The sequence below is a fragment of the Triticum urartu genome, chromosome 4A, assembly GCF_056163025.1.
Source record: "Triticum urartu cultivar PI428250 chromosome 4A, HENAU_Tu73, whole genome shotgun sequence".
In the NCBI taxonomy this organism is placed as follows: Eukaryota; Viridiplantae; Streptophyta; class Magnoliopsida; order Poales; family Poaceae; genus Triticum; species Triticum urartu.
Window position 1 is genome coordinate 503,031,894 of NC_141876.1, and position 16,103 is coordinate 503,047,996.

A 16,103-nucleotide genomic window follows, 5' to 3' on the forward strand; every position below is an offset into this window, starting at 1 on the left:
ATGCCACAATTCCAAGCACATCCTCGACGACTTGGAGAGCTATTATGGCGGGAAGGGAAGAGTTAACTACTGGGCTTATCAAGCGGGTAGGCGATGGATCCAGCATATCGATTTGGAATGATAAGTGGATTCCGTCAACAGCTACAATGGTTCCCCTAGCCAGTCCTACAAACACCTTTGTTTCACTTGTTAGTGATCTGATTGATACAAGCACTTGGTCATGGAGAAGGGAACTAATTCGGGACACGTTTTTACCCTCAGATGCACAAGCTATTCTGAATATACCTCTGCGGTCTGGAGGTGGAGATGATTTTCTCGCTTGGGCAAATGAGGCTTCCGGCAACTACACAGTCAAGTCAGCGTACCGAGCTCTAGTGACTCGCAACGAGCTTCAAGCTCCAGAGGAAGGGCAGGCTACCAGTTCCATAATTGATAATCAACAGCTGTGGAATTCGCTATGGAAGCTCAATGTTTTACCCAAGGTCAGAGTTTTCTTCTGGCGAGTTTTAAGGGGTATTTTACCCGATGAGTGTACCCTGATACATCGACGCATAGGGCAGCAGAACCTATGTAAGCTATGTATGGCCAATGAGGAGGACTTGGAGCATGCACTTTTGAGGTGCGCACATGCAGCAAGCTTCTGGGAGGAGGTAGAGCAACTATTTGATTTCCAGATGCCAATACTGCAACCAATAACTTGGGCCAAGGATATTATTTGTGGCGAACAATTTACTTCCAGAGACCGAGCTATTTTAGTCTCTGTCATGTGGTCGATCTGGCATTCTAGGAAAAGACTGACGCACGGGGAAGACAAGCTGGATCCAGCGATGTCTGTTCACCGCACCAGGGAGACTCTAGCTCTCTTGGATATACCTCGGCGACATGCCCTAGTCATGCCAGGTCATGGGTGGCGACCCCCTGAACTAGGCTTCGTCACGATCAATACGAATGCTGGAATCAAATGTGAAGATGGTAAAGAAGGAGTTGGGGGTGTTGCTCGCTCCCTTGATTCTTTTCTTGGGGGCATGGAGTAAACCACTCCCTGAAATTACGGATCCTTTCATAGCGGAGGCGATGGCAGTGCGAGAAGGTGTTATTTTCGCCAATCTGATAGGTTTTTCACACGTCGTGTTGGAGACGGACTGTCTGGAGGTAGTCAACCTCTGGAACACTCGCCATGATTCTCGATCGATTGGGGCTCCTCTTACCGATGCTGGGCCCAGAAATATGCTGGATCCATCGGTCAACGGTCCAGCATGATGAAAATGAAAAGAATTGGAGAGCTTGCTGGTAAACCTCTGGATCCAGCATATCGACTTTCGGTAACCTCTGGAACATTGCTTGCAAGGCTTATAGTGGTCTGCATTACCGAGAGGGCCCAGAAATTGGAGAGCTTGCTGGTAGTTTCAATTCTTTTCATTTTCATCATGTTGTAAGATCAGCCAACGGTCCCGCTCATATCTGTGCTAAGCATGCTTGCACGATTGACGTTACCGAAAGTTGGATTGACATTTTTCTTAGCTTCCTGACCAATAGCTTGTTGGCGGACTGTTCGGCGAACGCTTTTATAAAATAAAGCTCTCAGTGTTTCCCTGCAAAAAAAATTATAAGAGTATAAGGTGGGCCGACCCGATTGACTGAGTGGGTCATCTAGTGCCGGCTCTGGTGACACAAATCTTGTTTGAGACCGACCCACATGACCCACTGGCCTTGAATTTTTGGGTCGGGTCAGTGACCGGGCCGGCAAACCCAGCCCATTCCCATCGTGTGCTGACCTGCCCAACATTTCACGTTTCTTCTTCTCGTCTAAAGTTTGCAGTAAGGTTTACGTTATCGCGCTCAGTTTCCAGCGTCGCGTCGGGGGCTAAGCCAGATCCATCATGTACGGTCGCGCTGCGCCCACCCCAACGCCGGCCTACCTCGCATGCACCACTGGCTAATTACACTACGCGACGCAATGTCGGCGTGCAGCCCCCAATGCAATCCCCCCACTCATCAGACAGCACAGCAGATGAGTAGTATGATGGCGGCAGGGAGCAGGAGGATGCTCGTCCCTCTCAGGCCACGGGCGCTCTCGCAGCAACGGAAAATCCTTGCCGGCCTCGCCGCCGCCTTCGCGGTCACCCTACTCTCCGTCGTCCTCCTGCTCTCCTCCCTTCCCGCCGCCTCCTCTCCACCATCCCGCCGGCGCCACGGCATCCACGCAGCATCCACGACCGCGCGTGGTCCTCCCGCTCACTGCGGCGCGATGAGCGCGAGCCTGGGGGAGTTCGGCGACATGATGGTGTCCATGCTCCCGAGGGACCTCGCCTTCACCGCCTTCGTGCCCTCGCCGGAGTCGTTCCGCCGCGTCCTCGGGCTGCGGCACAACGACAGCGCTGTGGGGCTGAAGGCCAGCGACGACACCTATGCCGTCGTCTCTCGCGTGCTCGGCTTCTCCGCCGTCCCTCTGCGCCTGCGCTCCGGGGACGTGGCTCTGCGCGGGACGGCGCGGCTCCTGGACCTGGACTCCGTGTCCGGGCTGAAGGTGCACGCGTGGAGGGACGTGGACGGGGCTCTCGTCGTCAACGGCGTGCGGTCGGAGTGCGTCGATATCGTCAGGGACGAGACCGTGGTCCATGTCATGGCGGGGGTCCTCATGGACGCCGAGTTCGAGCGATCTCTTTCCCTTCAGAATTAGAGGGTTGATGATCAACCTCGTATTAACATCATCCTGAATTCCTGATGAAATGTGTTTGTGCTTTTTTCAACAGATTTGATTAGAGTACATAGTAAAACCGAAGTTAATTTGTTGCCTTCGGGATCTGTAGTGTAGGGTGCTGTGCAATCCGTGCTATCCATATTGTCGTCCACTTCCTCTCCGTCGAGTTCAGCTTCTTCTCGGGACTTGAATTAACGAATACCAGGTGAACAGCTAGGCGTCGGACGTGCGTGACGGCGGACGTCCTTTGCGCTGCTTGGCAATATGTGGCGTCGTGCATAGACGGTTCTAACCCTAGGGTCACTCCTCTGGGGCGACTCAGGCGGCCCCAACCCTAGCGCTGCCGGCCCCCTTTCCCCTCCCTCCGGATCTCGCCGCCACAAGAGATAGCCGCCGGCAAGCCTGCGCGGCATCGAGGAAGGTGGCGGCAGGGCTGGCTGCTCCTCGCGCAAAGAGCTTAGTGTGCCGGGGCGGCGGCCGCGGTCAAGGTGGGCGGCGCCTTCCCTGACGGAGGGTGGCTGCGGGTGTGTGGCCGGTCTTCCTCGGCTTGCGTGGGCGGCGAGGACCCGGTGGTGGGATCTCATGGCGGCCGTGATTCCGCCGGCCGGCCGCCAGATCTGGATCGACCTGCGCCAGCTTCATCTCCTTCACCTTATCCCGCTCGATTTGGGCTTCGGTGTGGCCTTGCTCGCCGGATCCGGGTGGTGGGCGGTGATTGGATGGTGGGGCTCTTGGGATCGGGGGAAACCCTTGGTCGGCGACGGCGGCCACAACGACGACGACGACGACGCGGCGCCGATCCACTCCTTGGAGTCTTCGTTGAGATCCTGACAGGGATGGCGGTGGCCCGTGCACGAGAGATGGAGGTCTTCGATCAAATCTGGGTGAAAACCTGCTATTGGCTATTTCCAAGGCCGGCGATGGTGACGCTGCCTGCGTCGTTCCCTTCCTGAAGGCATTGCCGTGGACAAGTTCAAGGCCACTCTCTGCTACCTCCGGGGGAAACCCTAAATCAGTAGATCGGATGACGGCGGCTCTCTGGTGTCGTTTTCCCCTTGCGGGCGTCATTTTTGGAGGTGCACACGGGCTCGATGGACCGGAGGACGGAGTCTTTGGTGGAGCGATGCTTCATCTTCCACATTGATGGTGGCGGTTCTCAGCGGCGTGGCGCTGTGGAGTCTCGACGTCTGACGCGAGGAGATGGACTCGCGCAGGAGGAGGAAGCTGTCTGGCGTCATGGTGGCGTTGATGGCAGAGAGGCCTGGCAAGGTTGGTGCATCAGTTATACTCTGCGGATGGACCGAGTGAAGATGGAGGTGACGGCCCTTGTAGCGTGCGGTGCTCAATGGGAGTATGCCAGACCGGTGTGAGACCCAATCCAGGTAGTGGCTTTGATGGGACACCCGGCTTTAGATGTTAGGCTTTGTTGCGATGTCTGTTTGGTATTAGGCCCGGACATTCGGCACGCCTTCATCATGGGGATAGGAATAGCAACGGTGTTGCCAAGATGATGGCTTCAGGCTTATTGATGTATCATCTTGTATGGTCTTTGTAAATAATTAATAATATGGATGAATGCATCGTCCAGATGCAGAGGCCGGGATACGTCCTTCTTTTCTAAAAAAAATCAGTTGATCTTGTGACCGTCTGTTCCTTACGTCGAGATATGTGTCGGCTTCCGGAGCAACTAGTTGGAGGGTAACCTTCGCAGGGGAAAAAATTATATGAGACCAGGTTTCACGGTTAGCAGGTGAGACCCGTCCTGATGAATGACACGTGGCATTCACAAATCATAAAACATCTAATCTCTCTCCCCTCTGATTTTAAGTGAGGGGTGAGGGGTGATTGGTGATTTGTGAATGTCATGTGTCATCCATCAGGATAGGTCTCGCGTGAGACCTGGTCTCATAGAATTCTTTTCCCTCTGCAGGAGCACTTTTGCTAGTACCGCCGGAGTGCCCCGGCGCACCATGTGGTGTGTCTCAACGCGCAGCGTATCAACTGCTGGGCGCTTAGCCCATTAACTTTTTTTAAAAGGAGTATCTTGGTTTTTTGTTTGGTTTTCTAGGTTCTTATCTATTAGGTATGTGAGGGCACAATGAGTGAGGCATAGTTGTGTTTTTCGCGTGAAAGTTTCCAAAGCATGATGCACATATGTATTTTTGTATGAAGCACAGTTATACTTCTAACGTGAAAGCACCATGCTTCCTAAAAATGAAACACAGGTGTGCTTTCGCGTAAATACATGGTGCTTTACATGAAAGCACACTTGTGCTTCACTTTTTGAGGAAGCTGATTTTGTGCTTCCGCACGTGTGTGTGCTTCTCACGTTAAAGCATAAAATGTGTTTCCACAAAAGTAAAGTATAGTTAGTACAATTTTCAAGTAGGGGTCAGTACAATTTTTAAATAGTTTTGAAGCACAGATTTTCAACAACAAAAAGAATCATTGAAACCTATTAATATAAGATCTAGTTTCAAAGATGTTGACGTGAGAAACATAACGGTGAAAACAATTATGATTAAGATGCCCGGTTTGAGATAAATTGTTTTGGAAAATCAAATCTGTTGAAAAAAGCACAAACAAATCCACCCGCCTCTCATGGGAATAAATCTCACCAAAGATCACTAATCTTATCACCATCGGAGGAGGTGCGGTACAACTCCCCTGACATACTATATAGTGTGCAGTTGGGTCACTGACGCACATTGCAATACATCAGACGATCCATGTCCAAGGGGTGGGGGTGAGCTTTGCAGTGGATACCCCTTAATTAGTGATTAAGTTATTTCAGTTGACTTCTTCGTTTTAAGTCAATTATTATACTTTTTGGGCCTGATGTTTTCCATTATTATGGGCCTTACAGGATTGGTCACCTCACCTGGTTTGTTCTCTGTGGCGTAGTCTACATGAACGATTTCAGCTTAGGATCCTATATGACGCCCATCTGCGTCCGATCGTCACTGTTTCGTTGAAGCGAAGGGCTGGCCCACTTCGAGCGAGCACCATGTTTTGGGAACCTCCTAGTAGGTTCCCTGAAACATTTTTTTCTTTTGCCGATTTTTTTCTTTTTTCCTGTTTTCTTTTTTCTTTCTTTTTCAGTTTATGTTTCAATTTGTTTTCTTTTTTCCTTTTCTTTGATCTTATCATTTTTCGTTTTTATTTTTTATTTTTGTACTTTGTCTCAAGAAAATGTAATGAAATCTTGTTCATGGTTTCAAAAAAAAATCATGGTTTTTCAAATTTTGTTCTCTTTCGAAAATTTGGTCACAATTTCAATTGTTCAGTGTATATCACAAAATGTTCAATGTGTGTTTAAATGTATGCTCAACATATATCACAAAATTGTTCAATGTGTAGTTAAAAATAGTACATCGTATATTACAAAAATGTTCAATGTATATAAAATAATCATCGTATACCACCAACATTTTCAATGGGTTTTAAATATTGTTCAGCATATATCACAAAAATATGCACTGCATTGTTAAAAATTGTTCAGCGTACATTACAAAATGTCCAATTGCATATTTGAAACTTGCTCATCATATATATATAGAAATTCAATAAATGTACGGGTTTTCAAAATTTTGTTCATGTTTAAAAAAACAGGTTTCAAAAGTTTGTTTGAATTTTGGTATTTGTTCCAAAAAAACATTATTCATTTTTTAAGGAAGATTAAAAAATGGGCCTGCTTCTGTACATAGTACTTTTAGTCTAGCATTGTATTTTAAGACAGTCTCAATTGCTAGCTGCAGCGGTTGGCGATGCGACTATCTAGCGTTAGGTTGCGGGTTTGAATGTATCTATCGCTGGAATTTTTCGTGACATTTTTATTATGTTTGCTTCTCGCTTGTTAATGGGTTGGCCCGTTTCCGCGAATCCTTTAGCGAACGGTCTTCATTTTGACGCTCATGAGCGTCGAGCAGGAGCTCTCTTCAGCTTGCTCGTTCTTTTCCATTTTCTTATGGTGTGTTTGCGTGCGTGTAGGGGCGATGGGGTGCGCGTGTGTGTAAAAGTGTTCATATGAGAGGGAAGACCAAACCATCGACATTAGATACAATTTTTTTACATGTTGAGAGATGTTAGAGTTTTCCTGATTGAACGCTGAGTATAACATGAACAAATACATGCAAATTCAACATCTTGATTGGGGCTGTGCGGCGGCGGCGGCGATGTCCCATGTTTTATCCTCGTCCCGATGGTGCTTCTAGCATCATCGAAGGATGCGCGAAGGTGTGTCTCCATTGAATCTCACATGATTCGATCGGTCCTGGTCTTCAGTGGATCTGTTGGATCCGGTCTTTGTACGTTTTCGTTTGAGTGTATACAAGTTTGATCCTTCTGATCTATGACTTTCTTCATCAGCGATGGTTGTTGCTCTGGTGCGCTGGTCCTATGAGGCTTTAGCATGATGATTTCCCGATTTTTTACTACAACAAAGTTTGCCCGGCTCCAGTAAGGGAGGGGCGATGACGGCAGCATGCCTTCGGCTCGCTCCAGTGCTTATAGTCGTCACTAGGTTGTCCACGAACATGGTTGTAGTTTTTATTACCTCTGTTATTTTTTGTACTGTCATGATTAAAGGTAAATAGATTGGAAGTTTCTCATGAAAAAATGCAAATTCTATATAATTTGTATGAAAATATACAATTGTCTAAAAAATGTTAGAGTACCATACATTTTGTTTTTTAATTGTAGTTGTGGTGTCCTATGAATTGTAGTTGTCGGACACCCAGTCTTTCATGTGTCCCAGCCCGCGACACTCATCTTTCTTTCGTAATTAATGCCGTCATTACTCCTCTCGAGACCGTGGATAGGCATTGGCAATACCCCGCGGCCCAGCCCACCGCCGCATCATCTCCTTTCCCTGCTCACCAGGGGCGCGATGGACGCAGCGCGCACGTTGACGGCGCCGATGCTCCACGCGTCGGCCATCCGCGACCATTCCCCATCGCCCCCGTCAACCTACAAGGGCACCCATGCCCCGATCGAACCCTAGCTGCCCTCCAGACCCCCCTCTCCTCGCCCCTCTCCCACACGCCCGAGATCGCTAGCGCTGCCGTCGCGAATGCCGCCGCCGTAGGCGTGACCACCGGCCTCCCCGCGCCAAGTCGGCATGTCCACGAGCTCCAGCTGGTTCTTCTCCTTCTACTACGCCGCGGGAACGGAGCCGGGGAGCCACCTCGTTGTCACCTTCGCCCCCGTCTCCCTTGACACCGATGCGGCATCTCGCCGTCGATCCACACCATCCCGCCGCCCCCAGCTCACTTCGGCTCCCTGCTGGCCCCCGCTGTAAGCCCCGTGCCTCCCCTCTCTCCCAGTGCTCTGATCCCCTCCCTTAGCTAGCTGCACCGTCGTCACTTGCCTCGCCATCGCGGCCACTGTTGGGGAACACAGTAATTTCAAAAAAAAATCCTACGCACACTCAGGATCATGGTGATGCATAGCAACGAGAGGGGAGAGTGTGTCCACGTACCCTCGTAGACCGAAAGCGGAAGCGTTAGCACAACGCAGTTGATGTAGTCGTGCGTCTTCACGATCCGACCGATCCAAGTACCGAACGTACGGCACCTCCGAGTTCAGCACACGTTCAGCTCGATGACGTCCCACGAACTCCGATCCAGCAGAGCTTCACGGGGGAGTTCTGTCAGCACGACGGCGTGATGACGGTGATGATGTTGCTACCGACGCAGGGCTTCGCCTAAGCACCACTACGATATAACCGAGGTAGAATATGGTGGAGGGGGGCACCGCACACGGCTAGAATAGATCAACAGATCAACTTGTGTGTTCTAGGGTGCCCCCTGCCCCCGTATATAAAGGAGCAAGGGGGGAAGGCGGCCGGCCAGGAGGAGGGCGCGCCAGGGGGGAGTCCTACTCCCACCGGGAGTAGGACTCCTCCTTTTCCTTGTTGGAGTAGGAGAGGGAAGGAAGGGAGAGAGGAGGAGAAGGAAAAAGGGGGCGCCCCCTCCTTGTCCAATTCGAACTAGAGGGAGAGGGGCGCGCGGCTGCCCTGGCCGCCGCCCATGAGGCCCAATTAACTCCCCGGGGGGTTCCGGAAACCCCCCGGTACTCCGGTTTTTATCCGAAACCACTCGAAACACTTCCGGTGTCCGAATATAGTCGTCCAATATATCGATATTTACGTCTCGACCATTTCGAGACTCCTCGTCATGTCCGTGATCATATCCGGGACTCCGAACTACCTTCGGTACATCAAAACACAAAAACTCATAATACCGATCGTCACCAAACTTTAAGCGTGCGGACCCTATGGGTTCGAGAACTATGTAGACATGATCGAGACACGTCTCCGGTCAATAACAAATAGCAGAACCTGGATGCTCATATTGGCTCCTACATATTCTACGAAGATCTTTATCGGTCAAACTGCATAACAACATACGTTGTTCCCTTTGTCATCGGTATGTTACTTGCCCGAGATTCGATCGTCGGTATCTCAATACCTAGTTCAATCTCGTTACCGGCAAGTCTCTTTACTCGTTCTGTAATGCATCATCCCGCAACTAACTCATTAGTCACATTGCTTGCAAGGCTTATAGTGGTCTGCATTACCGAGAGGGCCCAGAGATATCTCTCCGACAATCGGAGTGACAAATCCTAATCTCGAAATGTTGGAAATATGCCCTAGAGGCAATAATAAAATGGTTATTATTGTATTTCCTTGTTCATGATAATTGCCTATTGTTCATGCTATAATTGTATTAACTGGAAACCGTAATACATGTGTGAATACATAGACCACAACATGTCCCTAGTAAGCCTCTAGTTGACTAGCTCGTTGATCAATAGATGGTTATGGTTTCCTGACCATGGACATTGGATGTCATTGATAACGGGATCACATCATTAGGAGAATGATGTGATGGACAAGACCCAATCCTGAGCATAGCACAAGATCGTGTAGTTCGTTTGCTAGAGCTTTTCTAATGTCAAGTATCATTTCCTTAGACCATGAGATTGTGCAACTCCCGGATACCGTAGGAATGCTTTGGGTGTACCAAACATCACAACGTAACTGGGTGGCTATAAAGGTGCACTACAGGTATCTCCGAAAGTGTCTGTTGGGTTGGCACGAATCGAGACTGGGATTTGTCACTCCATATGACCGAGAGGTATCTCTGGGCCCACTCGGTAATGCATCATCATAATGAGCTCAATGTGACTAAGGAGTTAGACACGGGATCATGCGTTACGGAATGAGTAAAGTGACTTGCCAGTAACGAAATTGAACGAGGTATTGGGATACCGACGATCGAATCTCGGGCAAGTAACATACCGATTGACAAAGGGAATTGTATACGGGATTGATTGAATCCCCGACATCGTGGTTCATCCGATGAGATCATCATGGAACATGTGGGAGCCAACATGGGTATCCAGATCCCGCTGTTGGTTATTGGCCGGAGAACGTCTCGGTCATGTCTGCATGGTTCCCGAACCCGTAGGGTCTACACACTTAAGGTTCGATGACACTAGAGTTGTTATGGGAAATAGTATGTGGTTACCGAAGGTTGTTCGGAGTCCCGGATGAGATCCCAGACATGACCAGGAACTCCAGAATGGTCCGGAGGTGAAGATCGATATATTGGACGAAGGGTATTGGAGTCCGAAATTGTTCTGGGAGTATCGGGTTATGACTAGCGTGACCGAAAGGTGTTTCGAAGGCCCCGACAAGCGTTGGGGGCCTTATGGGCCAAGGGGAGGGGGCACATCAGCCCACTAAGGGGCTGTGCGCCCCTCCCACCCCATCTCAGGTAACATGGAGAGGTGGGGGTGCCTCCCCTAGGGCAGCCACCCCTCCCGGCTTGGGGGCAAGTTTCCTAGGGGTGGGGGGGCCCAAACTCATCTAGGGTTTCCCCTGTGGCCGCCACCCCTCCCCTAGGGAACCCTAGGGCGCCTCCTCCACCCCCTTCCCCCTATATATAGTGAGGGAGAGAGAGGGCAGCCGCACCCCCTTTCCTGGCGCAGCCCTCTCCTCCTCCAACTCCTCCTCCTCTTTCGAAGTGCTTGGCGAAGCCCTGCCGGAGAACCACGAGCTCCATCGCCACCATGCCGTCGTGCTGCTAGAGTTCTCCCTCAACTTCTCCTCTCCCCTTGCTGGATCAAGAAGGAGGAGACGTCCCCGGGCTGTACGTGTGTTGAACGCGGAGGCGCCGTTGTTCGGAGCTTAGATCGGAATCGACCGCGATCTGAATCGCTGCGTGTACGACTCCACCAACCGCGTTCTTGTAACGCTTCCGCTTAGCGATCTTCAAGGGTATGAAGATGCACTCCCTCTCCCTTGTTGCTAGTATCTCCTAGATTGATCTTGGTGACACGTAGGAAAATTTTGAATTATTGCTACGTTCCCCAACAATGGCATCATGAGCTAGGTCTATGCGTAGATTCTATGCACGAGTAGAACACAAAGTAGTTGTGGGCGATGATTTGTTCAATTTGCTTACCGTTACTAGTCTTATCTTGATCCGGCGACATTGTGGGATGAAGCGGCCCGGACCAACCTTACACGTACGCTTACGTGAGACTGGTTCCACCGACTGACATGCACTTGATGCATAAGGTGGCTGGCGGGTGTCTGTCTCTCCCACTTTACTCGGATCGGATTCGATGAAAAGGGTCCTTATGAAGGGTAAATAGCAATTGGCATATCACCGTTGTGGTTTTGCGTAGGTAAGAAACGTTCTTGCTAGAAACCCATAGCAGCCACGTAAAACATGCAACAACAATTAGAGAACGTCTAACTTGTTTTTGCAGGGTTTGCTATGTGATGTGATATGGCCAAAAGGATGTGATGAATGATATATGTGATGTATGAGATTGATCATGTTCTTGTAATAGGAATCACGACTTGCATGTCGATGAGTATGACAACCGGCAGGAGCCATAGGAGTTGTCTTAATTTATTTATGACCTGCGTGTCAATGAAAACGCCATGTAATTACTTTACTTTATTGCTAACCGTTAGTCATAGTAGTAGAAGTAATAGTTGGCGAGGCAACTTCATGAAGACACGATGATGGAGATCATGGTGTCATGCCGGTGACGATGGTGTTCATGCCGCACCTCGAAGATGGAGATCAAAGGCGCAAGATGATATTGGCCATATCATGTCACTTTATGATTTGCATGTGATGTTTGTCATGTTTACATCTTATTTGCTTAGAACGATGGTAGCATAAATAAGATGATCCCTCACTAAAATTTCAAGAAAGTGTTCCCCCTAACTGTGCACCGTTGCGAAGGTTCGTTGTTTCGAAGCACCATGTGATGATTGGGTGTGATAGATTCTAACGTTCGCATACAACGGGTGTAAGCCAGATTTACACACGCAACACACTTAGGTTGACTTGACGAGCCTAGCATGTATATACATGGCCTCGGAACACGGAAGACCGAAAGGTCGAACATGAGTCGTATAGAAGATATGGTCATGAAGATGTTCACCGATGATGACTAGTCCGTCTCACGTGATGATCGGACACGGCCTAGTTGACTCGGATCATGTATCACTTAAATGACTAGAGGGATGTCTATCTAAGTGGGAGTTCATTGAATAATTTGATTAGATGAACTTAATTATCATGAACATAGTCAAAAGGTCTTTGCAAATTATGTCGTAGCTCACGCTTTGGTTCTACTATTTTAGATATGTTCCTAGAGAAAATTTAGTTGAGAGTTGACAGTAGCAATTATGCGGACTGGGACCGTAAACTGAGGATTGTCCTCATTGCTGCACAGAAGGATTATGTCCTTAATGCACCGCTCAGTGTGCTGAACCTCAAGCGTCGTCTGTAGATGTTGGGAAACATCTGACATACACGTTTTGATGAATACGTGATAGTCCGGTGCGTAATGCTAACGGTTTGGAATTGTGGCACCAAAGACGTTTTTGAAACGTCGCCGAACATATGAGATGTTCCAAAGACTGAAATTGGGATTTCAGACTAGTGCCCACGTCAAGAGGTATGAGACCTCTGACAAGTTTCTTAAGCCCGCAAACTAAGGGAGAAAAGCTCAATCGTTGAGCATGTGCTCAGATTGTTTGAGTACTACAATCGCTTGAATCGAGTGGAAGTTAATCTTCCAGATGAGATATTGATGGTTCTCCATAGTCACTGCCACCAAGCTATTGGAGCTTCGTGATGGACTATGACATATCAGGGATAGGCATGATGATCCTTGAGCAACTCGCGATGTTTGACACCGCGAAAGTAGAAATCAAGTAGGAGCATCAATTGTTGATGGTTAAACCACTAGTTTCAAGAAGGGCAAGGGAAAGAAGGAATACTTCATGAAACGGCAAATCAGTTGCTGCTTTAGTGAAGAAACCCAAGGTTGAACCCAAACCCGAGACTAAATGCTTCTGTAATGAGGGGAACGGTCACTGAAGCAGAACTACCGTAGATACTTGGTAGATGAGAAGGCTGGCAAGGTCGACAGAAGTATTTTGAATATACATTATATTATTGTGTACTTAACTAGTACTCCTAGTAGCACCAGGGTAATAAATACCGGTTCGGTTGCTAAGTGTTAGTTACTCAAAATAAAAGGCTGCAGAGACTAGCTAAAGGTGAGATGACGATATGTGTTGGAAGTGTTTCCAAGGTTGATGTGATCAAACATCACACGCTCCCTCTACCATCGGGACTGGTGTTAAACCGAAATAATTGTTATTTGGTGTTTGCGTTGAGCATAGACATGATTGGATTATGTTTATCGCCATACGGTTATTCATTTAAGGAGAATAATGTTTACTCTATTTATTTGAATAATACCTTCAATGGTCTTGCACCTAAAATGAATGGTTTATTGAATCTCGATCGTAGTGATACACATGTTCATGCCAAAAGATATAAGATAGTAATGATAGTACCACATACTTGTGGCACTGCCATTTGAGTCATGTTGGTATAAAATGCATGAAGAAGCTCCATGTTGATGGATCTTTGGACTCACTCGTTTTTGAAAATATTAAGACATGCGAACCATGTCTATTGGTAGATATATATGCATGAAGAAAATCCATACAGATGGATCGTTTGGACTCACTTGATTTTGAATCACTTGAGACATGCAAATCATACCACATGGGCAAGATGACTGAAAGACCTCGTTTTCAGTAAGATGGAACAAGAAAGCAACTTGTTGGAAGTAATACATTTTGATGTGTGCGGTCCAATGAGTGCTGAGGCAAGCAGTGGATATCGTTATGTTCTTACTTCACAGATGATTTGAGTAGATGCTGAGTATATTTACTTGACGAAACACAAGTCTGAATTACTAAAAGGTTTAAGTAATTTTAGAGTGAAGTTGAAGATCGTCGTGACAAGAGGATAAAATGTCTATGATATGATCATAGAAATGAATATCTGAGTTATGAGTTTGGCACACAATTAAGACATGTGGAAATTGTTTCACAACTAATACCGCCTGGAACACCATAGTGTGATGGTGTGTCCGAACATCATAACTGCACCCTATTGGATATGGTGCATACCATGATGTCTCTTATCGAATTACCACTATCATTTATGGGTTAGGCATTAGAGACAACCGCATTCACTTTAAATAGGGCACCAGGAAATTCCGTTGAGACGACACCATATGAACTATGGTTTAGAAAAACCTAAGCTGTCGTTTCTTAAAAGTTTGGGGCTGTGACGCTTATGTGAAAAAGTTTCAGGCTGATAAGCTCGAACCCAAAGCGGATAAATGCATCTTCATAGAATACCCAAAACAGTTGGGTATACCTCCTATTTCAGATCTGGAAGCAAAAGTGATTGTTTCTAGAAACGGGTCCTTTCTCGAGGAAAAGTTTCTCTCAAAAGAATTGAGTGGGAGGATGATGGAGACTTGATGAGGTTATTGAACCGTCACTTCAACTAGTTTGTAGCAGGGCACATGAAGTTGTTCCTGTGGCACCTACACCAATTGAAGTGGAAGCTTATGATAGTGATCATGAAACTTCGGATCAAGTCACTACCAAACCTCATAGGTCAACAAGGATGCGTACTACTTCAGAGAGGTACGTAATCCTGTCTTGGAAGTCATGTTGTTAGACAACAATGAACCTACGAGCTATGGAGAAGCGATGGTGGGCCCGGATTCTGATGAATGGCTCGAGGCCATAAAATCCGAGAGAGGATCCATGTATAAAACAAAGTATAGACTTTGAAAGAACTACTTGATGGTCGTAAGGCTGTTGGGTGTAGATGGATTTTAAAAGGAAGACGGACAATGATGGTAAGTGTCACCATTAAGAAAGCTCGACTTGTCGTTAAGATGTTTTCCGACAAGTTCAAGGAGTTGACTACGACGAGACTTTCTCACTCGTAGCGATGCTGAGAGTCTGTTGGAATTATGTTAGCAGTTACTTCATTATTTATGAAATCTTGCAGATAGGATGTCAAAACATTGTTTCCTCGACGATTTTCTTGAGGAAAGGTTGTATGTAATACAACTAGAAGGTTTTTTCAATCCTGAAAGATGCTAACAAGTACGCAAAGCTCCAGCAATCCTTCTAAGGATTGGAGTAAGCATCTCGGAGTTGGAATGTGCACTTTGATGAGATGATCAAAGATTTTGGGTTTATACAAAGTTTATGAGAAACTTGTATTTCCAAAGAAGTGAGTGGGAGCACTATAGAATTTTTGATGAGTATATGTTGTTAACATATTGTTGATCAGAAATGATGTAGAATTTCTGGAAAGCATACAAGGTTATTTGAAAAGTGTTTTTCAATGGAAAACCTGGATTAAGCTACTTGAACATTGAGCATCAAGATCTATAAGGATAGATCAAAAATGCTTAATAGTACTTTCAAATGTATACATACCGTGACAAGATTTTGAAGGAGTTCAAAATAAGCAAAGAAGGAGTTCTTGGCTGTGTTACAAGGTGTGAGTATTGAGTAAGACTCAAGACCTGACCACGGCAGAAGAGAGAGAAAGGATGAAGGTCGTCCCCTATGCTTTAGACGTAGGCTCTACAGTATGCTATGCTGTGTACCGCAACTGAAGTGTGCCTTGCCATGAGTCAGTCAAGGGGTACAGGAGTGATCCAGGAATGGATCACATGACAGCGGTCGAACTTATCCTTAGTAACTAGTGGACTAAGGGATTTTCTTGATTATGGAGGTGGTAAAAGAGTTCGTCGTAAAGGGTTACGTCGATGCAAACTTTGACACTAATTCAGATGACTCTGAGTAGTAAACTGGATTTGTATAGTAGAGCAGTTATTTGGAATAGCTCAAGGTAGCGCGTGGTAGCTGCATCTACAAGATGACATGGAGATTTGTAAAGCACACATGGATCTGAAAGGTTCAGACCCATTGACTAATAAACCTCTCTCACAAGCGAGATATGAACAAACCCCA

General features: G+C 47.3%; 1 protein-coding gene across 1 annotated transcript; it reads left to right on the forward strand.

Annotated features, from left to right (window-relative positions):
- Window positions 1–1,874: 1,874 nt before the first annotated feature.
- Window positions 1,875–2,777, forward strand: LOC125554025 (Fasciclin-like arabinogalactan family protein). Its single transcript, XM_048717653.2, has one exon. The coding sequence runs from the start codon at window positions 1,925–1,927 to the stop codon at window positions 2,678–2,680; it is 756 nt and encodes a 251-aa protein (XP_048573610.2). The 5' UTR covers window positions 1,875–1,924; the 3' UTR covers window positions 2,681–2,777.
- Window positions 2,778–16,103: the final 13,326 nt, after the last annotated feature.

Excerpts from the sequence above, each read along its gene's own strand:
- LOC125554025 (XM_048717653.2), top strand. The coding sequence starts at position 1,925 with ATGCACCACTGGCTAATTACACTACGCGACGCAATGTCGGCGTGCAGC.